The sequence below is a fragment of the Oncorhynchus tshawytscha genome, linkage group LG16 (assembly GCF_018296145.1).
Source record: "Oncorhynchus tshawytscha isolate Ot180627B linkage group LG16, Otsh_v2.0, whole genome shotgun sequence".
NCBI classification, from domain to species: Eukaryota; Metazoa; Chordata; class Actinopteri; order Salmoniformes; family Salmonidae; genus Oncorhynchus; species Oncorhynchus tshawytscha.
The window spans coordinates 68,570,267-68,597,600 of NC_056444.1; the positions used below are offsets into that span (position 1 = coordinate 68,570,267).

Consider the following 27,334-nt stretch of genomic DNA (forward strand, 5'->3'; position numbering starts at 1 on the left):
GAAATAAACACGGCAAAATAAATTTGCATTGTGCGCTGACTGTGTGCCATGAGCAGTCGGAAGCTCTGGAACAGCTGGTGTAGCAAGAGGATCCAAACCCCATGACCCACTATAATCACTTGAGGGTTTCATCAGAGGGAGAGTGTAGAGAGGGGGATGATAAAGGGAGATGGGAGGGAAAAAGAAAGAGCAGTTGTGAGAGGGAGTGAACAGTGTTGAGGGAAGGGAGTGAAAGGGATGAACGTCTTGAATGGTTAACTGCATTTCATTTTGAAACAAATGGCAAATAGCCAGATTAATCCGCTTGTATTTAATGAGTAGCAAGGTATCTTACAAAGACAGCGTCACTGTCTGTTTTGCATGTTTTTAATTTCCACTACGTTTAATACTTTTTACTGTACTAATGTAAGAATTGTAACAGTGGGGAAGCTTGTCCAGTATGTACGCATGACAAAAAATGACCTAATCAGATGTTGAGCTTCACTGCATGTTAGAGTTACATCTGTTTGTTATGTAACTGCTTTCACTGTGAACCACTCATTATTATTTAGTCTGTCAGCTTTGATAAAGTCAGTGGGGTTGTTGTTGTAGGCCTTAAGAAACACAACTATGCGGGGCACTCATATAGAATTACCACTTTTCGTACAAAATGCAAATTCCTGTTCACTCTGATTCATCTCAGATCAAACAAGTGGAAAAATGAGGTGACTACAGCCGAGATGTCATGTCCTGCAAACCATCACCGCAACCCCTTTTTGAGAGAATGGAGATTTCTGACTGATTAGCTAGATTGACTCTGCTCATAAAATACTCCACACAAAACACGGTATGCCAACACACAATCAAACCACCTGCCAGAATAATTTGTTTTATGTTTATTTAATTTTAGGATTCACAGACTTTCCCCTTCCCCCAAAAATATATATATTATCTGCATTTAGCAGGCATATGTTGGAAATTCTATCAAAAGGAACATATTTTGAAAGTTGTGAATTGAGGTTCCATAGCAATACTTTTCCACCTATCCTTGATGTTGTGCCAGAATTACTTGAGTTGCATCACAACTGCCTTTATAATATTGGAATTATCTGAAACAGAAGTTCTCAGAGATTCTGTTGGTTCCGCTCTTTGGATCTGCTCAACAGATAATGCCAAAGGCAATTAAGGTCACCAAAGGTCATCTACCTGGAACCATGCTAACAGGAACATGAAATATTCAGTCACAGTTTGTTGTGTCCAACTGTCCATTGTCCACTGTTGTTGAAACAGGTTTGTAGTTCTGAATGACACACAGACTAATATGACCTTAAAAGCAGAGACGATGGTTTACCCAATGTCATTACAGACTTCTGATATACTGCAAATCATGAGGTTCTTTTACCTGACCCATGGCATCCAGAGTGTCTGAACCTACTGACCCATTAGAACAAAAGGTATGCCAGTTTTGATTTACAATTTTGAAACATGAAACATTAAATTTCAAACAATTATAACCAAGCACCAGACTGGTTGTTTCAACGTTTTGTAATAAAATTTGATAATTACAGCAACTTCCTCAAACATTTGTTTCACAGTTACAATAAGGTCATAATGATACTATAGATATGCTCTCTTATTACAAATACACATCAAGGTCTACAGCACAGCAACACAATGGTCTGAAGGGAAACCAGGGCTACTTTACAGCCCAATTCTATCAGCAATGTATTGGAAATATGTCAGGAAATATTCAGCCAAGGTCTCTCTCTTCACTGTTACAGTATAACCAGATGAGTTGATGATGATTAGCTTTAATATGTTCATCTCGCCCCCACTACACAGATGTGAACATTGCATCATGTGTGGGATCATTGGGCACCTATTTTCATTAGTTCTGTCTCCTTGCCACATGATTTTCCTGGATAAATCCACTGCACTTAATAATAATAATAAATGTTGTCTTTTATAAATATATTTAAATAGTTCAGTTAACACTTTTGTGTTTTGTCATCTTGTACAATTTAATATTCTTGGTTGTTTGGGTTGACCAACTTGTAAGACATTGGACTCTAGCAATATTATCTTGTTTGCTGTGGTAAGAATGAGTGCAACAGCTGCTGAGGTACATACAGATGTCAGAAAATAATGATGAGTTAAGATGGGCCCATCATCTCTCACTGACACAGATACTGTCATGTTGGCTTGTGTGCCAGATTGCAACATATGATTCAACCAATACTTTTTGCCATTTTACTGTCAGTCTCTCCCTTCCTGGCCATCTCTTTCCTCCTGGCAATCTCGCCATCCCTGTCTGAACGATTAGGGTAGGATGCAGTTCTGATGCAATACTAGAGGAAATCAGCCTGCAGATTGGCAGAGAGTTGACTGACAGTCACCTCGCCGTAGGTGGAGCCGGTCAGTATGCAGGCACTCCTCTGGGACGTGGTTCCTGTTTGGCAAGGAGCTCCATTCTCAGCACAGTGCAGACACGCCACGGGGCTCTCTGGCTGTCCGTATGAGATGCTCATTTCCTTGTTGTTTCTCTGGGATGGTTGTGATATGGATCCAAAGGGGTCTTTCTGTTCAGGCCGGGGGCTGCCCCTGCAGATCCTATTGCGGAATGTGGACGTGTCTCGGCAAAGACACTTGCGGAAGTTGGGTTTGCACAGCAGGTAGACCATAGGGTTATAGATGGTGGACGACTTGGCAAAGGTGGCCGCCAAGGCGAATGCAGCAGGAGGCACGATGGTGGCATCACCAAATGCCGCCCACATGGCCACTATGGCGTAAGGGCTCCATGCACCAAGGAAGCCGATGCATACTGCTACCGACAACTGTTCAGAAACACACATAATTAAAAACATTTCTGCATATATAAATAGGCATAAACATTGAATGAATGTTCAATATTACTTTACTTAAAGTCTGCCGGTATAATGCATTATAACTTTGCCACAGAACCTGAAAACTATACTCGTCTATCCACACATAGAATTGCATAATCCCTGAACTGTTGATGTTGTTGTTGTGAACTGGACTGATGACACAGGGATACCCTCTGACCTTGACAATGAGGCTGTGTGCATTGGTGGTTTTGGTTTGGGATGACACATGCTGCTGAACGGCCCGGCGAGAGCCGCGCACCGTCAGCAGGATGAAGGTGTAGGAGAGGAAAATGATGGTGCAGGGCAGAGCGTAGCAGAAAAGGAACAGGCAGACGATGTAGGACAGGGCTGACAGCTGGTGGTTGGGCGCGTGCCAGTCAATGCAACAGGCAGTGCCATAAGGCTCCGGCCCGTAGTGTCCCCACTGTGTCAGGGGACTGATGGCGAACACAGAGGCGTAACACCACACAGCCACCACCAGGACGCAGGCATGGGACGAGGAGAACTTGTTACCTGGGGATGGAAAATGGGACAAAGGGGGAAAAGGAAGGCGGAGAAATGTGCATTTTGACATAAGATAAATCAAATCAAATCAAATCAAATAGATAAGGGGGAAAAGGAAGGCGGAGAAATGTGCATTTTGACATAAGATAAATCAAATCAAATCAAACAGATAAGATTGTGCTTTATTCATCTCTAAAGGGCAAATTAGTTAGCATCCGTTTTAACAGACTATTTCACCATCTCAGAGATTAACGTACGGTAAAAAAGAAAGGTTTGATCATATCCCATTGACATCTAACTCACCATAGTTAGGGAAGCTGACTTTGAGGCAACAGATGGAGGAGAGAGCTGTGAGGTTGGTCAGGCTGCACAGACCAAACAGAACTCCACACATAGCATAGAACTGACAGGTGATCTCATCAAACAACCACCTACACAGTGGAGAGAGATGAGAGTTAGGCAGTATAAAATGTTATATTCCTTCATTATCATAACTCAGAATAACAGTGTGAGAGAGATGAGAGTTAGGTAGTATAAAATGTTATATTCCTTCATTATCATAACTCAGAATAACAGTGTGAGAGAGATGAGAGTTAGGTAGTATAAAATGTTATATTCCTTCATTATCATAACTCAGAATAACAGTGGAGAGAGATGAGAGTTAGGCAGTATAAAATGTTATATTCCTTCATTATCATAACTCAGAATAACAGTGTGAGAGAGATGAGAGTTAGGCAGTATAAAATGTTATATTCCTTCATTATCATAACTCAGAATAACAGTGTGAGAGAGATGAGAGTTAGGTAGTATAAAATGTTATATTCCTTCATTATCATAACTCAGAATAACAGTGAGAGAGAGATGAGAGTTAGGTAGTATAAAATGTTATATTCCTTCATTATCATAACTCAGAATAACAGAGAGAGAGATGAGAGTTAGGCATTATAAAATGTTATATTCCTTCATTATCATAACTCAGAATAACACAGAGAGAGATGAGAGTTAGGCATTATAAAATGTTATATTCCTTCATTATCATAACTCAGAATAACACAGAGAGAGATGAGAGTTAGGCATTATAAAATGTTATATTCCTTCATTATCATAACTCAGAATAACACAGAGAGAGAAACAAGTGTTTTTTTGTTCCATGAGCCAGAAGAGAGAAAGAATATGACGAACTTGTGAGCGAATGCAGAGGGAATGGCCAGAGGGAATAAAGACAGGGTCATCCCAAGGTCGCTGATGGACAGGTTAATGATGAAGAACTCGGCCGGCTTCAAGGACAAGCGCTTACGATACGCAACAAGCATCAAGATGCCATTCCCCAGGAGAGACAGAACACCTAGAAGAGAAAGAGAATGAAATATGATAACATGAAAAAGAGAGAAGGACAACTGAAGACATAGGTGAAGAATTATGAATGTGAAAATCGGAGGGTATACATCCAGGCATAAAAGCATATCCAATACTCTGAATGGATTGATTGTATATGCCTTTTATCTTAATTTGAGCTGCATGTGGCTGTGACTGGATGACTAGCTAGTTGGAATTGAATTGACTAAAATGTGAGAATTTGTTGTGAATGGATAAACAGTGAATAAATATGACCTCTTGTCAGTGAATATGAACTCACAGAATATGCTGTAGAGTGTGCCCATGAGGAAGTCAAGCTCCTTTGAGATTGTGGAGACAAACAGGGCTGTGTCTGAAGCATTTCCCATCTGGAGAAAGAGAGAGAAGGAGTGGAGGAGGGTGGACAGAAGGGAGTGTAACTGTTAGTCAGAGAACAGTAGCACAGTTAATTGACAATTATGTCATTATGTAATGTTTGCTAGCATTAATTACAGCCACAAGTTCTCTTTGAATCAACTAATTTAATAATCAGTGAATGTGTGATGAGGGAAATCATCAGAGAGTGGACAAAAAGATCATGAAGGTGAGCAACAACAAAGGATTCGCAACACTATTTTTGTTGTTCCATCTGGTCTACATTTATCTGCTTTGGATAAATATCAGAATTGGAAAGGTTTAAAGGCCCAATGCAGCCTTTTTAATATCAATATCAAATCATTTCTGGGTAGCAATTAATTACCTTACTGTGAAAGATTTCTGTTAAAATGGGTAAAAGTAGCTTTTTAGCTAAACACTATTTCTGAAGCAAGAATTTTGCTAGGACTGTTTGGGAGTGGTTTTAGTGGGGAGGGGAAAACTAGCTGTTATTGGAGGTTTGGAATGCTCTTTGTTATTGGTCTATAAAAAATGTACCGCATGGTGATGTCAACAAGGAAAGCCAAAACTCCTGCCCATGCAAACCTGCTGATTTGATGGTCCTTTGTAGATTGTATTTTCAACCCGCAACTATCAGGAAATAACACCGATCAAAATTGTTCACAATTGTACAGTGTTAGTTTCATCAGCTGTTGTATAATGTGATATAAACACAGGGGAAAAAACAATTTCGACTGCACTGGGCCTTGAAATGAATTGAAACAACAACTGGGTTGAGCACTGAACCAAGCCTTTTGTTAAGAGTACGAATGTGTGCGCTTCAGCCAGTAGCTGTTGATTTCCATGTGGAGTATGTTGGGGTAGATGTGTTAAGGGGACTGTACAGTCTTGGCCAAAAGTTGTGAGAATGACACAAATATTAATTTTCACAAAGTCTGCTGCCTCAGTTTGTATGATGGCAATTTGCATATACTCCAGAATGTTATGAAGAGTGTTCAAATTAATTGCAAAGTTCCTCTTTGCCATGCAAATGAACTGAATCCCCCCAAAATATTTCCAATGCATTTCAGCCTTGCCACAAAAGGACCAGCTGACATCATGTCAGTGATTCTCTAGTTAACACAGGTGTGAGTGTTGATGAGGCCAAGGCTGGAGATCACTCTATCATGCTGATTGAGTTCGAAAAACAGACTGGAAGCTTCAAAAGGAGGGTGGTGCTTGGAATCATTGTTCTTCCTCTCTCAACCACATTACCTGCAAGGAAATGAGTGCCGTCATCATTGCTTTGCACAAAAAGGGCTTCACAGGTAAGGATATTGCTGCCAGTAAGATTGTATCTAAATCAACCATTTATCGGATCATCAAGAACTTCAAGGAGAGCAGTTCAATTGTTGTGAAGAAGGCTTCAGGGCCCCCAAGAAAGTCCAGGAAGCGCCAGGACCATCTCCTAAAGCTGCGGGATCGGGGCACCACCAGTACAGAGCTTGCACAGGGATGGCAGCAGGCAGGTGTGAGTGCATCTGCACGCACAGTGAGGCGAAGACTTTTGGAGGATGGCTTGGTGTCAAGAAGGGCAGCAAAGAAGCCACTTTTCTCCAGGAAAAACATGAGGGACAGACTGATATACTGCAAAATGTACAGGGATTGGACTGCTGAGGACTGGGGTAAAGTCATTTTCTCTGATGAATCCCCTTTCCGATAGTTTGGGGCATCCGGAAAAAAGCTTGTCAGGAGAAGACAAGGTGAGCGCTACTATCAGTCCTGTTCCACGACAACAGTAAAGCGTCCTGAGACCATTCATGTGTGGGGTTGCTTCTCAGCCAAGGGAGTGGGCTCACATTTTGCCTAAGAACACAGCCATGAATAAAGAATGGTACCAACACATCCTCCGAGAGCATCTTCTCCCAACCATCTAGGAACAGTTTGGTGACGAACAATGCCTTTTCCAGCATGATGGAGCACCTTGCCATAAGGCAAAAGTGATAACTAAATGGCTCGGGGAACAAAACATCGATATTTTGGGTCCATGGCCAAGAAACTCCCCAGACCTTAATCCCATTGAGAACTTGTGGTCAATCCTCAAGAGGCGGGTGGACAAACAAAAACCCACAAATTCTGACAAACTCCAAGCATTGATTATGCAAGAATGGGCTGCCAACAGTCAGGATGTGGCCCAGAAGTTAATTAACAGCATGCCAGGGTGGATTGCAAAGGTCTTGAAAAAGAAGGGTCAGCACTGCAAATATTGACTCTTTGCATCAACTTCATGTAATTGTCAATAAAAGCCTTTGACACTTATGAAATGCTTTTAATTTTCCATAGTAACATCTGACAAAAATATCTAAAGACACTGAAGCAGCGAATATTTGTGTCATTCTCAAAACTTTTGGCCACGACTGTACTATGCCATTGTAATAGAGGGAAATACAGCCTGGAACGTGTGTCTCTGCTAATACAGCCTGATTAGCTACAGTATTATCATACTGTATATCAGAGTAATCAGAGACACATGTTCCATACAGAGACAAACATGTTCCATTCAGACCACAAAGCTCCTGGAGCACCACTGTGTTCTGAGTGGGCCTCCCAGTCCTCCAGAGGCTACAATCTCTCTAGACCAGTGGTTCCCAAACTGTGCGGGCCCGACGAGTCGGCAGGGAGGGCGCCGTTTTTTTAAGGAACTGAGTCTGGCTTTCAACTTACTCTTGATAGTTGTAATAGTAGAATGCACAAGATGCAATTTCTAAATTGAGTAGCGCACCATCAGTTTTCCTCGTGTCATGACAGTAATTGTATACCTTAGAGAGCTATTAACTTTTCAGAAATGTCCAGATCAACTAGTCTATTTCAGCTAACGTTTTTTAGTTAGGTTTTTTAGCCCATCGATTTTGTAGTAATGTTCGAGTCACTCAAATATCACATGAATACACATTGGAATTACCTTTAAAACTGCAACATTTTCTCTGCACCACATGCCAAAATGTGTAAAATTGCAGGAAATAAGCTATTTCTACATTGTAGAATAATAGTGAAGACATCAAAACTATGATATAACACATATGGAATCATGTAGTAACCAAAACAGTGTTAAACAAATTAAAATGTATGTTATATTTGAGATTCTTCAAAGTAGCCACCCTTATCAGCTTTGCACACTCTTGTCATTCATGACAGCTTTGCACACTCTTGGCATTCCCTCAACCAGCTTCATGAGGTAGTCACCTGGAATGCATTTCAATTAACAAGTTGTTAAAAGTTAATTTGTGGAATTTCTTTCCTTCTTAATGCATTTGAGCCAATCAGTTGTATTGTGACAAGGTAGGGGTGGTATACAGAAGATAGCCCTATTTGGTAAAAGACCAAGTCCATATTATGACAAGAACAGCTCAAAGAGAAAACAAGAGTCCATCATTACTTGAAGACATGAAGATCAAGGCCTCCCGAGTGGTTCAGTGTTCTAAACCTGTTCCACTGGAGATCCTGGTTCGAGTCCAGGCTCTGTCGCAGCCAGCCGCGACCAGGAGACCCATGGGGCAGTGCACAATTGCCCCAGCGTCGTCCGAGTTATGGGAGGGTTTGGCTGACATTATTGAAAGAGATCGTGATACCTCACATCTCAAAATAGGGTTACTTAATGTTAGATCCCTCACTTCAAAGGCAGTTATAGTCAATGAACTAATCACTGATCATAATTTTGATGTGATTTGCCTGACTGAAACATGGCTTAAGCTTGATGAATTTACTGTGTTAAATGAGGCCTCACCTCCTGGTTACACTAGTGACCATATCCCCCATGCATCCCGCAAAGGCAGAGATATTGCTAACATTTACGATAGCAAATTTCAATTTACAAAAAAAAACAGACGTTTTCGTCTTTTGAGCCTCTAGTCATGAAATCTATGCAGCCTACTCAATCACTTTTTTTTATAGCTACTGTTTACAGGTTTCCTGGGCCATATAAAGCATTCCTCACTGAGTTCCCTGAATTCCTATCGGACCTTGTAGTCATAGCAGATAATATTCAAATTTTTGGTGACTTTAATATTCACATAGAAAATTCCACAGACCCACTCAAAAGGCTTTCGGAGCCATCATCGACTCAGTGGGTTTTGTCCAACATGTCTCTGGACCTACTCACTGTCACAGTCATACTCTGGACCTAGTTTTGTCCCATGGAATAAATGTTGTGGGTCTTAATGTTTTTCCTCATAATCCTGGACTATCGGACCACCATTTTATTACGTTTGCAATTGCAACAAATAATCTGCTCAGACCCCAACCAAGGAGCATCAAAAGTCGTGCTATAAATTCACAGACAACACAAAGATTCCTTGATTCCCTTCCAGACTCCCTCTGCCTACCCAAGGATGTCAGAGGACAAAAATCAGTTAACCACCTAACTGAGGAACTCAATTTAACCTTGTACAATACCCTAGATGCAGTTGCACCCCTAAAAACTAAAAACATTTCTCATAAGAAACTAGCTCCCTGGTATACAGAAAATACCTGAGTTCTGAAGCAAGCTTCCAGAAAATTGGAACGGAAATGGCGCCACACCAAACTGGAAGTCTTCCGACTAGCTTGGAAAGACGGTACCGTGCAGTATCGAAGAGCCCTTACTGCTGCTCGATCATCCTATTTTTCCAACTTAATTGAGGAAAATAAGAACAATCCAAAATTTATTTTTGATACTGTCGCAAAGCTAACTAAAAAGCAGCATTCCCCAAGTGAGGATGGCTTTCACTTCAGCAGTAATAAATTCATGAACTTCTTTGAGGAAAAGATCATGATTATTAGAAAGCAAATTACGGACTCCTCTTTATTAAATCTGCGTATTCCTTCAAAGCTCAGTTGTCCTGATTCTGCACAACTCTGCCAGGACCTAGGATCAAGAGAGACACTCAAGTGTTTTAGTACTATATCTCTTGACACAATGATGAAAATAATCATGGCCTCTAAACCTTCAAGCTGCATACTGGACCCTATTCCAACTAAACTACTGAAAGAGCTGCTTCCTGTGCTTGGCCCTCCTGTGTTGAACATAATAAACGGCTCTCTACCACCGGATGTGTACCAAACTCACTAAAAGTGGCAGTAATAAAGCCTCTCTTGAAAAAGCCAAACATTGACCCAGAAAATATAAAAAACTATCGGCCTATATCGAATCTTCCATTCCTCTCAAAAATTTTAGAAAAGGCTGTTGCGCAGCAACTCACTGCCTTCCTGAAGACAAACAATGTATACGAAATGCTTCCGTCTGGTTTTAGACCCCATCATAGCACTGAGACTGCACTTGTCAAGGTGGTAAATTACCTTTTAATGACATCAGACCGAGGCTCTGCATCTGTCCTCGTGCTCCTAGACCTTAGTGCTGCTTTTCATACCATCGATCACCACATTCTTTTGGAGAGATTGGAAACCCAAATTGGTCTACACGGACAAGTTCTGGCCTGGTTTAGATCTTATCTGTCGGAAAGATATCAGTTTGTCTCTGTGAATGGTTTGTCCTCTGACAAATCAACTGTAAATTTCGGTGTTCCTCAAGGTTCCGTTTTAGGACCACTATTGTGTTTAATATATATTTCACCTCTTGGGGATGTCATTCAAAAACATAATGTTAACTTTCACTGCTATGCGGATGACACACAGCTGTGTCATCTGCTATGCGATGCGGATGACAGACCCTCGCTAGAAGCTTGTGTTTCAGACATAAGGAAGTGGATGGCTGCAAACTTTCTACTTTTAAACTCGGACAAAACAGAGATGCTTGTTCTAGGTCCCAAGAAACAAAGAGATCTTCTGTTGAATCTGACAATTAATCTTGATGGTTGTACAGTCGTCTCAAATAAAACTGTGAAGGGACCTCGGCGTTACTCTGGACCCTGATCTCTCTTTTGACGAACATTTCAAGACTGTTTCAAGGACAGCTTTTTTCCCCATCTACGTAACATGGTTTGGGATGAGTTGGACCGCAGAGTGAAGGAAAAGCAGCCAACAAGTTCTCAACATATGTGGGAACTCCTTCAAACTGTTGGAAAAGCATTCCAGATGAAACTGATTGAGAGAATGAAGTGTGTGCAAAGAGTGTGCAAAGCTGTCATCAAGGCAAAGGGTGGCTACTTTGAAGAATCTAAAGTTTAAAATATATTTTGATTTGTTTAACACTTTTTTGGTTACTACAGGATTCCATGTGTTATTTCATAGTTTTGATGTCTTCACTATTATTCTACAATGTAGAAAATAGTTAAAAATAAAGAAAAACCCTGAATGAGTAGGTGTGTCCAAACTTTTGGCTGGTACTGTGTATGTGATGGGATGTACAGTGGGGAGAACAAGTATTTGATACACTGCCGATTTTGCAGGTTTTCCTACTTACAAAGCATGTAGAGGTCTGATCATAGGTACACTTCAAAAGGGTACACTTGAGGTACACTTCATAGGTACACTTTTAAAAAATCCAGAAAATCACATTGTATGATTTTTAAGTAATTAATTAGCATTTTATTGCATGACATAAGTATTTGATACATCAGAAAAGCATAGCTTAATATTTGCTACAGAAACCTTTGTTTGCAATTACAGAGATCATACGTTTCCTGTAGTTCTTGACCAGGTTTGCATACACTGCAGCAGGGATTTTGGCCCACTCCTCCATACAGACCTTCTCCAGATCCTTCAGGTTTCGGGGCTGTCGCTGGGCAATACGGAATTTCAGCTCCCTCCAAAGATTTTCTATTGGGTTCAGGTCTGGAGACTGGCTAGGCCACTCCAGGACCTTGAGATGCTTCTTACGGAGCCACTCCTTAGTTGCCCTGGCTGTGTGTTTCGGGTCGTTGTCATGCTGGAAGACCCAGCCACGACCCATCTTCAATGCTCTTCCTGAGGGAAGGAGGTTGTTGGCCAAGATCTTGCGATACATGGCCCCATCCATCCTCCCCTCAATATGGTGCAGTCGTCCTGTCCCCTTTGCAGAAAAGCATCCCCAATGAATGATGTTTCCACCTCTATGCTTCACGGTTGGGATGGTGTTCTTGGGGTTGAACTCACCCTTCTTCCTCCAAACACGGCGAGTGGAGTTTAGACCAAAGAGCTCTATTTTTGTCTCATCAGACCAGATGACCTTCTACCAGGTCCTGCTGTGTAGTTCTGGGCTGATCCCTCACCTTCCTCATGATCATTGATGCCACACGAAGTGAGATCTTGCATGGAGCCCCAGACCGAGGGTGATAGACCGTCATCTTGAACTTCTTTCATTTTCTAATAATTGCGGCAACAGTTGTTGCCTTCTCACCAGGCTGCTTGCCTATTGTCCTGTAGCCCATCCCAGCCTTGTGCAGGTCTACAATTTTATCCCTGATGTCCTTACACAGCTCTCTGGTCATGGCCATTGTGGAGATGTTGGAGTATGTTTGATTGCGTGTGTGGACAGGTGTCTTTTATACAGGTAACGAGTTCAAACAGCTGCAGTTAATACAGGTAATGAGTGGAGAACAGGAGGTCTTCTTAAAGAAAAACTTAACAGGTCTGTGAGAGACGGAATTCTTACTGGTTGGTAGGTCCGTCTCTCACAGTTGAAGTGTACCTATGATAATAATTACAGACCTCTACATGCTTTGTAAGTAGGAAAACCTGCAAAATCGGCAGTGTATCAAATACTTGTTCTCCCCACTGTATATACAATATAGGTATTATGGACCGTATGTGGATAGAATATTTAGTATGTCTGAAGAATACGTAGGATGGAATGGTATATATACCTCAATAGTTGAATAGGATGGCATTGACTAGAATACAGTACATACAGTTGAAGTCGGAAGTTTACATACAACTTTGCCAAATACATTATACTCAGATTTTCCCAATTCCTGACATTTAATCTAAGTAAGAATTCCCTGTCTTAAGTCAGTTAGGATCACCACTTTATTTTAAGAATGTGAAATGTCAGAATAATAGTAGAGGGAATGATTTATTTCAGCTTTTATTTCTTTCATCACATTCCCAGTGGGTCAGAAGTTTACATACTCTCAATTAGTATTTGGTAGCATTGCCTTTAAATGGTTTAACTTGGGTCAAACGTTTCGGTAGCCTTCCACAAGCTTCCTACAATAAATTGGATGAATTTTGGCCCATTCCTCCTGACAGAGCTGGTGTAACTGAGTCAGGTTTGTAGGCCTCCTTGCATGCACACGCTTTTTCAGTTCTGCCAACAAATTTTCTATAGGATTGAGGTCAGGGCTTTGTAATGGCCACTCCAATACCTTGACTTTGTTGTCGTTAAGCCATTTTGCCACAACTTTGGAAGTATTCTTGGGGTCATTGTCCACTTGGAAGACCCATTGGCGACCAAGCTATAACTTCCTGACTGATGTCTTGAGATGTTGCCTCATTATATCCACATAATTTTCCTACCTCATGATGCCATCTATTTTGTGAAATGCACCAGTCCCTCTTTCAGCAAAGCACCCCCACAACATGATGCTGCCACCCCAGTGATTCACGGTTGGGATGGTGTTCTTCGGCTTGCAAGCGTCCCCCTTTCTCCTCCAAACATAACGATGGTCGTTATGGCCAAACAGTTCTATTTTTGTTTCATCAGACCAGAGAACATTTCTCCATAAAGTACAATCTTTGTCCCCATGTGCAGTTGCAAACCGTAGTCTGGCTTTTTTTGGCGGTTTTGAAGCAGTGGCTTCTTCCTTGCTGAGCGGCCTTTCAGGTTATGTCGATATAGGACTAGTTTTACTGTGGATATAGATACTTTTGTACCTGTTTCCTCCAGCATCTTTACAAGGTCCTTTTGATGTTGTTCTGGGACATATTTGCACTTCATCTCTAGGAGACAAAATGCATCTCCATCCTGAGCAGTATGACAGCTGCGTGGTCTCATGGTGTTTATACTTGCATACTATTGTTTGTACAGATAAACGTGGTACCTTCAGGTGTTTGGAAATTGCTCCCAAGGATGAATCAGACTTGTGGAGGTCTACAATTATTTTTCTGAGGTCTTGGCTGATTTCTTTTGATTTTCGCATGATGTCACGCAAAGAGGCACTTGTTTGAAGGTAGGCCTTCAAATACAGTGCCTTGCGAAAGTATTCGGCCCCCTTGAACTTTGCGACCTTTTGCCACATTTCAGGCTTCAAACATAAAGATCTAAAACTGTATTTTTTTGTGAAGAATCAACAACAAGTGGGACACAATCATGAAGTGGAACGACATTTATTGGATATTTCAAACTTTTTTAACAAATCAAAAACTGAAAAATTGGGCTTGCAAAATTATTCAGCCCCCTTAAGTTAATACTTTGTAGCGCCACCTTTTGCTGCGATTACAGCTGTAAGTCGCTTGGGGTATGTCTCTATCAGTTTTGCACATCGAGAGACTGACATTTTTTCCCATTCCTCCTTGCAAAACAGCTCGAGCTCAGTGAGGTTGGATGGAGAGCATTTGTGAACAGCAGTTTTCAGTTCTTTCCACAGATTCTCGATTGGATTCAGGTCTGGACTTTGACTTGGCCATTCTAACACCTGGATATGTTTATTTTTGAACCATTCCATTGTAGATTTTGCTTTATGTTTTGGATCATTGTCTTGTTGGAAGACAAATCTCCGTCCCAGTCTCAGGTCTTTTGCAGACTCCATCAGGTTTTCTTCCAGAATGGTCCTGTATTTGGCTCCATCCATCTTCCCATCAATTTTAACCATCTTCCCTGTCCCTGCTGAAGAAAAGCAGGCCCAAACCATGATGCTGCCACCACCATGTTTGACAGTGGGGATGGTGTGTTCAGGGTGATGAGCTGTGTTGCTTTTACGCCAAACATAACGTTTTGCATTGTTGCCAAAAAGTTCAATTTTGGTTTCATCTGACCAGAGCACCTTCTTCCACATGTTTGGTGTGTCTCCCAGGTGGCTTGTGGCAAACTTTAAATGACACTTTTTATGGACATCTTTAAGAAATGGCTTTCTTCTTGCCACTCTTCCATAAAGGCCAGATTTGTGCAATATACGACTGATTGTTGTCCTATGGACAGAGTCTCCCACCTCAGCTGTAGATCTCTGCAGTTCATCCAGAGTGATCATGGGCCTCTTGGCTGCATCTCTGATCAGTCTTCTCCTTGTATGAGCTGAAAGTTTAGAGGGACGGCCAGGTCTTGGTAGATTTGCAGTGGTCTGATACTCCTTCCATTTCAATATTATCGCTTGCACAGTGCTCCTTGGGATGTTTAAAGCTTGGGAAATCTTTTTGTATCCAAATCCGGCTTTAAACTTCTTCACAACAGTATCTCGGACCTGCCTGGTGTGTTCCTTGTTCTTCATGATGCTCTCTGCACTTTTAACGGACCTCTGAGACTATCACAGTGCAGGTGCATTTATACGGAGACTTGATTACACACAGGTGGATTGTATTTATCATCATTAGTCATTTAGGTCAACATTGGATCATTCAGAGATCCTCACTGAACTTCTGGAGAGAGTTTGCTGCACTGAAAGTAAAGGGGCTGAATAATTTTGCACGCCCAATTTTTCAGTTTTTGATTTGTTAAAAAAGTTTGAAATATCCAATAAATGTCGTTCCACTTCATGATTGTGTCCCACTTGTTGTTGATTCTTCACAAAAAAATACAGTTTTATATCTTTATGTTTGAAGCCTGAAATGTGGCAAAAGGTCGCAAAGTTCAAGGGGGCCGAATACTTTTGCAAGGCACTGTACATCAACAGATAGACCTCCAATTGACTCAAATGATGTCATCATTAGCCTATCAGCTTCTAAAGCCATGACATCATTTTCTGGAATTTTCCAAGCTGTTTAAAGGCACAGTCAACTTAGTGTATGTAAACTTCTGACCCACTGGAATTGTGATACAGTGAATTATAAGTGAAATAATCTGTAAACAGTTGTTGGAAAAATGACTTGTGTCATGCACAAAGTAGATGTCCTAACCAACTTGCCAAAACTACAGTTTGTTAACAAGAAATTTGTGGATAGTAGAAAAACAAGTTTTAATGACTCCAACCTAAGTGTATGTAAACTTCCGATTTCAACTGTACATATGAAATGAGTAAAACAGTATGTAAACATTATTAAGGTGACCAGTGTTCCATTATTAAAGTGACCAGTGATTTTGTGTCTATGTACGTAGGGCAGCAGCCTCTGAGGTTGAGTAACCGGGTGCTAGCCGGCTAGTGACAGTGACTAAGTTCAGGGCAGTGTACTGGGTGGATGCCAGCTAGTGATGGCTATTTAACAGTCTTATGGCCTTGAGATAGAAGCTGTTTTTTTGTCTCTTGGTCCTAGCTTTGATGCATCTGTACAGACCTTGCCTTCTGGATGATAGCAGGGTGAACAGGTCAAACTCGGGTGGTTGATGTCCTTGATGATCTTTTTGGCCTTCCTGTGACATCGGGTGCTATACGTGTCCTGGGGGGGCAGGCAGTGTCTCCCCGCTGATGTGTTGGGCTCACTGCATCACCCTCTGGAGAGCCCTGCGGTTACGGGTGATGCAGTTGCTGTACCAGGCGGTGATACAGCCTGACAGGATGCTCTCAATGATGCATCTATAAAAGTTTGTGAGGGTCTTAGGGGCCAAGCCACATTTCTTCAGACTTCTGAGGTTGAAGAGGCACTATTGCGTCTTCTTCACCACACTGTCTGTGTGGGTGGACCATTTCAGATTGTCAGTGATGTGTACGTTGAGGAACTTGAAGCTTTTCACCTTCTTCACTGTGGCCCCATCAATGTGGATGGGGGCGTGCTCCCTCTGCTGTCTACCTCCAGCATACCTCCTTCTGGGTTTGATGTTATGTAGGTACCAAGCATCGCTACTTATGGGTTTGAGGTTATGTAGGTTACCAAACATCCCTCCTTATGGGTTTGAGGTTATGTAGGTTACCAAGCATCCCTCCTTATGGGTTTGAGGTTATGTAGGTTACCAAGCATCCCTCCTTATGGGTTTGAGGTTATGTAAGTTAACCAAGCATCGCTCCTTATGGGCTTGAGGTTATGTAAGTTACCAAGCATCCCTCCTTATGGGTTTGAGGTTATGTAGGTTACCAAGCATCCCTCCTTATGGGCTTGAGGTTATGTAGGTTACCAAGCATCGCTCCTTATGGGCTTGAGGTTATGTAGGTTACCAAGCATCCCTCCTTATGGGTTTGAGGTTATGTAGGTTACCAAGTGTGCTTACATTTCTAGGGCATATATAGTAACTGAACTTGAATAAAGGATAGGATAAGTTTATTGCCTATCAGATTATTAACTATCTATAAAGAACTGACCCGTTTATAAGCTATTTATAACCCCTTTATAACATACACCCTAATATGAAGTGCTACGTGCCCAGTCTGACAGACAGCAAAGTCAATAGGGAACTGTGTTAAAAATAAACCTTTAGGTCACCTTTCAATCATATAGGGAGCGTCCTTGAACGTGTTGCCATGCTCCAATCAGTATTTTAATATCTTACACAGCAAGACATAATTACGTCACCACAACTCTAGGAAATGCTTCTAATGTATTACAACATCGGTGCCGTATAAGGAAGGCTATAATAACATTGTGATTCTCAGAAATTGAGTCTGGTAGGAGGAACACTACACAACTCATTACTCCGTACATTTCCCCTTGACCTGAATATCAATTTCCAATAGACTGACATTATGTTCCACAGGATTGCATAACAACCCTATGAGATATGTTCAGGTACATGTAGTAAATGGGTTGGTTGTCTGAATTTGCTGATCGTGTCATGACAACGCATGGAACTGTGTATGTTTAATGTATCAGTCATATTTCACCTTCATGAATTTGTGGGTGGAAAATGTGAATTTAAAGAAACATGTTAAGTCACACCTACCTATATCTTTAATTCATCTCAAGTCAGTTTAGTGTTTATCTAGTGACTCACTTGGGTGCTTGAGCCAGGGGTAAATTAAACCATGTGTGCCATAACTATTAACCATCACAAGCAGGTTTTCTTTATTTAAACCACAACAAGCACCAAGATCATTGAGTTCACATCAGTGGCCTACTTAACATTCAAATATTACATACAACGGAGACTGAGGGTGTTCTTTCAAAGACAGAGACAGCCAGGCTTTGTTACTCTAACAAAGACACCAATAAGAACTCCATCATGATACTACTTCAAAAAGACCCTCTCACTCACGTCTCATCCCAGGAGCCATCTGACATTAATATTTCATCTCTTGTTTTTTTAAATTTAAGGCAAACAACCATAACCTCTCGATCCTTTTTTAACATGTTGAATATACAGTAAATTGGAAAGCTTCATTACAGACCATCCCTTTCAAAACTCATAGCAGCAATACAGAAATATCAATAGATGTTAGAATCACCTTTGGCAGCGATTACTGCTATGAGTCTTTCTGGGTAAGTCTCTAAGAGCTTGCACACTTGAATTGTACAATATTTGCACATTATTCTTTAAAAAATGATTCAAGCTCTGTCAAGTTGGTTGTTGGTTATTGCTACTTTCTATATTTAATTACCAATAAATGTGCAAAGATTTTGAAAAACACTTTGTCATTATGGGGTATTGTGTGTAGATGGGTGATTAAAAAAAAAAATTTAATCCATTTAGAATTCAGGCTGTAACACAACAAAATGTGGAATAAGTCAAGGGGTCTGAATACTTTCTCAAATCAAATCAAATTTTATTAGGCACATGCGCCGAATACAACAGGTGTAGACTGTACAGTGAAATGCTTACTTACAAGCCCCTAACCAACAATGCAGTTGAAAAAATATGAATAAGAGCAAGAAATAAAAGTAACATTTTGTTAAAGAGAAGCAGTAAAATTACAATAGCTAGACTATATACAGGGGTACAGGTACAGAGCCAATGTGCGGGGACACTGGCCAGTCGAGGTAATTGAGGTAATATATACATGTAGGTAGAGTTATGGCTATGCATAGATAATAACAGAGAGTAGCAGCGGTGTAAAAGAGAGGGGGCAATGCAAACAGTGTGGGTAGCCATTTGATTAGATGTTCAGGAGTCTTATGACTTGGGGGTAGAAGCTGTTTAGAAGCCTCTTGGACCTAGACTTTGCGCTCCGGTACCGCTTGCCGTGCAGTAGCAGAGAGGACAGTCTATGACTAGGGTGGCTGGGGTCTTTTTAGGGCATTCCTCTGACACCGCCTTCTATAGAGGTCCTGTATGGCAGGAAGCTTGGGCCCAGTGATGTAGTGGGCTGTACGCACCACCCTCTGTAGTGCCTTGCGGTCAGAGGCCAAGCAGTTGACATACCAGGGAGTGATGCAACCAGTCAGGAGGCTCTCGATGGAGTAGCTGTAGAACCTTTTGAGGATCTGAGGACCCATGCCATAATCTTTTCAGTCTCCTGAGGGGTAATAGGCTTTGTCGTGCCCTCTTCACAACTGTCTTGGTGTGATTGGACCATGTTAGTATGTTGGTAATGTGGACACCAAGGAACTTGAAGCTCTCAACCTGCTCCACTGCAGCCCCGTCGATGAGAATGGGGGCGTGCTTGGTCCTCCTTTTCCTCCGTTTCCTGTAGTCCACAATCATCTCCTTTTGTCTTGATCATGTTGAGGGAGAGGTTGACGTCCTGGCACCACACAGCCAGGTCTCTGACCTCCTCCCTATAGGCTGTCTCGTCGTTGTCTGTGATCAGGCCTACCACTGTTGTGTCATCGGCAAACTTAATGATGGTGTTGGAGTCGTGCCTGGCCATGCAGTCATGAGTGAACAGGAAGTACAGGAGGGAACAGAGCACGCACCCCTGAGGGGCGCCTGTGTTGAGGATCACCGTGGCGGATATGTTGTTGCCTACCCTTACCACCTGGGGGCGGCCCATCAGGAAGTCCCGGATCCAGTTGCAGAGGGAGGTGTTTAGTCCCAGGGTCCTTAGCTTATTGATGAGCTTTGAGGGCACTATGGTGTTGAATGCTGAGCTGTAGTCAATGAATAGCATTCTCACACAGGTTTTCCTTTTGTCCAGGTGGGAAAGGGTAGTGTGGAGTGCAATAGAGATTGCATCATCTGTGGATCAGGTTAGAGCGGTATGCAAATTGGAGTGGGTTTAAGGTTTCTGGGATAATGGTGTTGATGTGAGCCATGACCAGCCTTTCAAAGCACTTCATGGCTACAGATGTGAGTGCTACGGGTTGGTAGTCATTTAGGCAGGTTACCTTAGTGTTCTTGGGCACAGGGACTATGGTGGTCTGCTTAAAACATGTTGATATTACAGACTCGGACAGGGAGAGGTTGAAAATGTCAGTGAAGACACTTGCCAGATGGTCAGCGCATGCTCGCGGTACACATCCTAGTAATCCGTCTGGCCCTGTGGCCTTGTGAATGTTGACCTGTTTAAAGGCATCACTCACATCGGCTGCGGAGAGTGTGATCACACAGTCGTCCGGAACAGCTGGTGCTCTCATGCCTGTTTCAGTGTTATTTGCCTCGAAGCGAGCATAGAAGTAGTTTAGCTCGTCTGGTAAGCTCGTGTCACTGGGCGGCTCTCGGCTGTTCTTCCCTTTGTAGTCTGTAACAGTTTGCAAGCTCTGCCACATCTGACGAGCGTCGGAGCCGGTGTTGTATGATTCGATCTTAGTCCTGTATTGACACTTTGCCTTTTGATGGTTCGTCGGAGGGCATAGCGGAATTTCTTATAAGCTTCCGGGTCAGAGTCCCGCTCCTTGAAAGCGACAGTCACTGTGGGGACGACGTCATCGATTCACTTATTGATGAAGCCAATGACTGATGTGGTGTACTCCTCAATGCCATAGGAACAATCCCAGAACATATCCAGTCTGTGCTAGCAAAACTGTCCTGTAGCTTAGCATCTGCTTCATCTGACCACGTTTTTATTGACCGAGTCACTGGTGCTTCCTGCTTTAATTTTTGCTTGTAAGAAGGAATCAGAAGGCTTGAATTATGGTCAGATTTGCCAAATGGAGGGCGATGGAGAGCTTTGAACACGTCTCTGTGTGTGGAGTAAAGGTGGTCATGCTGATAAAAATTTGGTAAAACATTTAAGTTTCCCTGCATTAAAGTCCCTGGCTGTTAGGAGTTCCGCCTCTGGATGAGTTCCGCCGCTCATTGAGTGCGGTCTTAGTGCCAGCATTGGACTGTGGTGGTATGTAGACAGCTACGAAAAATACAAATGAAAACTCTCTAGGTAGATAGTGTGGTCTACAGCTTATCATGAGATACTCTACCTCAGGCGAGCAAATCCTCGAGACTTCCTTAGATATCGTGCACCAGCTGTTATTTACATATATGCATTGTCAGCCACCCCTTGTCTTACCAGACGCCGCTGTTCTCTCCTGCCGATACAGCGTATAACCAGCCAGCTGTATGTTGATAATGTCGTCGTTCAGCCACGACTCCGTGAAGCATAAGATATTACAGTTTTTAATGTCCCGTTGGTAGTTTAATCTTCCTCGTAGGTTGTCGATTTTATTTTCCAATGATTGCACGTTAGCTAGTATTAAGGAAGGCAGGGGGGGTTTATTCGATCACCTACGAATTCTCAGAAGGCAACCCGACGACCTCCTTCCTCTTTTCTCCGGCGTCTCTTCACTCAAATGACAGAGATTTGGGCCTGTTCCCGGGAAAAGCAGTATGTCGTTCACGTCGGGCTCTTCGGACTCGTTAAAGGAAAAAAAACTTCTGCCAGTTCGTGGTGAATAATCGCTGTTCTGATGTACAGAAGTTATTTTTGGTTATAGGAGATGGTAGCAGCAACATTACGTACAAAATAGGTTTAAAAAAAAGAAACAACGCAAAAAAAAAGATCATAAAATCACAATCGGTTTGGAGCACGTAAAACGTCAGCCATCTTCTCTGGCGCTGGAGACTTCTGAAGGCACATGTCTATATACTGTATATCAGGAAATGTACATAGTGATCTCGTACATGTCAATATCAGACTGGGAAGAATTAACATTTGCGATCTCCCCCTATCTGCAAGCATGACCAATGGCAAAACACCTTATTGATATGTAATTTCAGTCAACCAATAGGAATTCATAAACATCACATATATATTTCTGCAGTGGGAAGTGGAATCATAACCAACCTTTGTTACATGAGTACAGCACAAGTGTGATTGTGTGTATGTGTGCGTGTGCATCCATGCATGCATGCTTGTCACCACATTAGAAAGCTGAATGACCACTGGTAGACCAGCTGAATTGCAGCGCTGGTCAACTGTGGCTGATCTGATGTTGTGTGGGCCAGCTGAACTGTGCAACAGCTAATGGTCAGCTGTAGTTAACTGGCTGCCCTGGATAGTGACTGACACAGTTGCATCCCAATTGGCACCCTACTTCCTATTTAGTGCACTACTGGGCCCTAGTTAAAAGTAGTGCACTATATAGGAAATGGGTTATCATTTTAGACGTTGCCACAGAGCCAGTTTAGACATCCAAACCAAACTTAGATTGGCCTGCACACATATTGAAAATCAATGATTTACAATTGACACACTACTGTGTGGTTTTTCATAATGTATCTATGCCTTCCTGTATCTCCCTATATGTGTCTCTAGTCTCTACCTGTTTGAACACATCCAGTAATGCTGATAATTGCAGACACTGAACCCTGTGATTGAATGGTCACATCTGCCTGCATTTCTCAGTGACTCTCAGACTTTCTCTTTTGCTCTGTGACTGTTGTCTCTAAAACACTTGAGTTTGATTTCCGGAGATGAAGGTTCAGACTCCAGACACTGGGGTCTGATTATGTCTGTCTGATGCTCTCATCTTACTGTTGGCTGGATGTCTGTCAAACGTTCCCTTTTCCCCTTCAGGTAAATTGATTCAGTCTGACGTAAGACTCCACTTTAATGAGAAATGTCGCTCAAACAGTGTGATTGTTTTGACTCAGCAGAGATAACTGGGGAATCAGTGCCTGTTGAAGCATGGTGGTGGCCGTGTACAGTGCAATTTTGGTTGTGAGGCATTCGCCGCATGAATGAGCATGTGAGCGGTGACACGATTATGCTTGCAGAGCATCCATAAAAAAACCTTGCCAAGACCTTCAAACGGTGTCTCCATCTTGGCTATAGTTATAAAAGAGCTACAGCTCAGACGGTAATCATATGATACGGTCCGTCTGGATGCCTTTCATTTTGTTTTCACTTGCATTAGAATGGATCATTGAATTTTGGAGGTCAAAGCCAGTTATTAAGATGGTTGGTTTTGAATATGATTGATGGGGTTATTGTTGACTAGAGTGTTGGCTATAGGCCAGCAAATGCTGCGACTGCATGTAGCCTATACTCAGCTGGAAATTGGTGTCTGTCAGCATATGAAAAATATATATGCAGTTATTGTATGTAGTCGCGTTAGTCATAGTCGTGAATCTAAATATGACCCGGAGCGTGGGTCAACCCTCTGGTTGCCTAGTATGCATGTGGTGTGATGTCTCTTTTACGTTAGATTATTATAAACACATGATTTGAATGGGCTTTAAGATGTAGTAGGGCCTACCTTATCTTATCAGCCATAAAAAATGGCCTTCTCTTCCTCCTCTCATCTAACAAATGCTCTCCTCCTCCTCATCTCAAAAACAGCCTCCTCTCATACCACTGAGTCTCGCAAGCCTCTCAGTCATGACTGGGTGCTAGTGCTGGAAAAGTTGTCACAAAGATTGAAATGATATGGTTTCTCCCATGTGGATCTTCACGTGCAATTTCAGGTTATTATTCTGCTTGAATCCTTTGCCAGTGGACAGTGGAGAGGTCAGATGTTGGGGGTTCACTGAATCAGTGCCCCACTTATCTTTGGCAATATCACCCATATTGAGGTCCCGAAGAGGTGAGGAGTGGATTTTCTTTCTACCGAGAGGAGAGGTAATGTTTTGTTTTGTAGTCAGGGAGACTGCAGGTGTTAGGCAGCATTCACAGTTAGTTATCCCCATTCACAGTCAAAAAGCGTGTAATGGTTTTATTCATGTTTGTGAGCAGACATTATGTAAGATAGGAGCATGCAACTGTCCATGAAATCTAAAACCATTACGCCATTACGTTTTTCATTTATGAAATATGCAATCTACAAAAGTCCAGCTAGACACAGTCCATTGTTGCCTTGATCTAATCAGTAGAGACCCACAACACAGAACATCTAAATCTACTCCAGATAGTGCTTCAACCTTATTGGATAACATCCAGTTATATTAACTCATATATGGACACATACAGCACTGCTGACACACTTTTGAATCCTGCTTTTTCAGCCGTTCCCCTGACAACAATATTACATCAGGTGATATGTCACAAACACTTAATTATAGCAGTACCAAACTAACCATTATAAACTGGGTCATTCGAGCCCTGGAGGCTGATTGGCTGAAAGCCGTGGTATATGAGACGGGTATGATGCAAAACTACATGTTTACTGTTCTAATTATGTTGGTAACCTGTTTTTAACAGCAATAAGGCACCACAGGGTTTATGGTATATGGCCAATATACCACGGCTAAGGGCTGTATCTAGACACTCCGCCTCGCATCGTGCCTAAGAACAGCCCTGAGCTGTGGTATATTGACCATATACCACACCCCCTCGGGCTTTATTGCTTAAACTATAACATCTTTGAGAGAGCACAAGAAGGTAGACAGACAAACAAACAGACAGACAGACAGACAGACAGACAGAGAGAGAGAGAGACAGGGAGAGAGCGAGCTCCATCAGCAACAGTGATCCCCTGAACCAGCATTGTAATCCTCTAATCCCCAACACTGAACTGACAGTAGACCGACAGGATCCGCCATGCAACCAGCCCCACACCCTGCCTAAAGCCCCACACTATGCAGCCCCACACTGTGCCTTTCTATGGAACCTACCTTCCAGGGAGGAGATGTGTGTCCTCAGATAAACTCATGGAGGCCAGGCGGAGAGAAGAGCAGGACAGAGCTCCTACCCGGCTACACGGGAGACACTGGACCCTAGCTAGGTCACTCACACTGCAGAACCCCAACGGTAGCCCTGTTGCCTCTTCCTCTTCTGACACATAAACACAACGCAAACATCCAGCCAGGAATGCATTAACCGAGACAGGCACACACTCACTCATTCACACATACATACATAGACAGACAGTGCATCTGCCTGAACACATTTCCTTGGAGATGCAGTGGGTCCTCGTAGTGTAGCCAGGAAGAAAAGCCCAGGGTGATGCCAATCCAACCAGAGAACCAGAGAGAGAGAAATCAGAATAACACTGACTGGGAGGCTCTGAGTGTCACGAATGAAACAAAGTACCACCGTCCCCTTACCCCTTTCTCTTTTTCCCCCTTCTCCAAACAACTCTCACTCGCTCGCTCTCCCTTCCCCTTTCTCCCTCTCGTTCTTGCTCTGACTCCCTCACTCTCTTTTTCTGACTCTCTCTGTCCCCCTTTCTCTCTTCTTCCCCCTCCCCCCTCTTCTTCCCCCTCCCCCTCTTCTTCCCCCTCTCCCCTCTCTCTCTCCTCTCTCTCTTTCCCCTCTCTTTCACTCTCTCTTTCCCCCTCTTTCTCTTTCCCTCTCTCTCTCTCTCTCTTCCCCCTCTCTTTCTCTCTCTCTCTCTCCCTCTCTTTCTCTCTCTCTCTTTCCCCCTATCATTCTACCCCCTCTCTCTGTCCCTCTACATCTATCTGTTTACTACTCCCCCTCTCTGTGTGATGGCATATTTTCCTGTCTGTTTTACAACCCTACTGTATCTCGCTCATTTGCATCAACATTTCCTGTTTTTTAAACACCTCAAAATGACACCATCAGACAGATACTTATATTTAGCAAACAGTAAATGCCCATTTTAAATGCATGGTTGACATTAAAATCTGCATAAATTAATTACTAATATATTGCCACTTGACCATTCAAAACTGGCAAACATCTGAACACAGGAGAACCAACTTGTCTCTGAACAGACACATAACAGTAGCAACTTCTACTTGATATCAATCAATAGCATCACCGTACAGCAAACCGCCATGAAAAGCCTTTCCATTATAATGTTATTCGTTCACTAATAAGACAGTCACAGGATGTGGAATGGAGATGGACATGGGTGCCTGTCCCCATCAGCATCGCTGCTTGTCTCTTATTCAAGTCTCAGTTTGCTGGGTGATGCATGAGACTGACTCATTGGCATACAAAGCTCTAACCTGTTTACTGTGTGCCTGTGTCTTACTTTATGCCAGAGAACAGACAGCCCATAACCTGAGAATATAGATGGACCAAACTGGTTGTCCAGAAATCCACAAACTGACTGTCCAGAACAGATTGAGGCAATCACTGATATCAGGGTACAGTTTTATAAAATGTTCAAGTGGGTACTTCAAAGAAATCCTTCTCTGCATAGAGTATTTATTTTGAATAGGATATTAAGATGAAAGGACGAAGCAGTCATTGAAGCAGTCATTGAAGCAGTCATATTAACTAAAGCTGAGAAGGGTAGAAACGTGATTATGTGCGAGCCAACATGTTAAAAAAAAAGTATACAGTTGAAGTCGGAAGTTTACATACACTTAGGTTAGAGTCATTAAAACTCGTTTTCAACTATCCACAAACTTCTTGTTAACAAACTGTAGTTTTGGTAAGTCGGTTAGGATATTTACTTTGTGCATGACAGAAGGAATTTTTCCAACAATTGTTTACAGACAGATTATTTCACTTATAATGAACTGTATCACAATTCCAGTGGGTCAGAAGTTTACATACACTTAGTTGACTATGTCTTTAAACAGCTTGGAAAATTCCAGAAAATTATGTCATGGCTTTAGAAGCTTCTGATAGCCTAATTGACATAATTTGAGTCAATTGGATGTGTACCTGTGGATGTATTTCAAGGCCTACCTTCAAACTCGATGCCTCTTTGCTTGACATCATGGGAAAATCAAAAGAAATCAGCCAAGACCTCAGAAAAATTATTGTAGACCTCCACAAGTCTGGTTCATCCTTGGGGGCAATTTCCAAACACCTGAAGGTACCACGTTCATCTGTACAAACAATAGTACGCAAGTATAAACACCATGGGACCACGCAGCTGTCATACCGCTCAGCAAGGAGACTGTCTCCTAGAGATGAACGTACTTTGGTGCAAAAAGTTCAAATCAATCCCAGAACAACAGCAAAGGACCTTGTGAAGATGCTGGAGGAAACAGGTACAAAAGTATCAATATCCACAGTAAAACTAGTCCTATATCGACATAACCTGAAAGGCCGCTCATCAAGGAAGAAGCCACTGCTCCAAAAGCGCCATTA

The 27,334-nt window shown here is 42.3% G+C and overlaps 1 protein-coding gene across 1 annotated transcript; it reads right to left on the reverse strand.

Moving 5' to 3' along the window:
- Nucleotides 1-542: 542 nt before the first annotated feature.
- On the reverse strand, nucleotides 543-25,422 carry LOC112216205 (opsin-5-like). The gene is made up of 6 exons (XM_024376031.2): nucleotides 24,934-25,422; nucleotides 5,005-5,092; nucleotides 4,551-4,713; nucleotides 3,672-3,799; nucleotides 3,043-3,377; nucleotides 543-2,813 (listed from the first exon to the last, which is right to left on the reverse strand). The coding sequence occupies exons 2-6, from the start codon at nucleotides 5,090-5,092 to the stop codon at nucleotides 2,328-2,330; spliced, it is 1,200 nt and encodes a 399-aa protein (XP_024231799.1). The 5' UTR covers nucleotides 24,934-25,422; the 3' UTR covers nucleotides 543-2,327.
- Nucleotides 25,423-27,334: the final 1,912 nt, after the last annotated feature.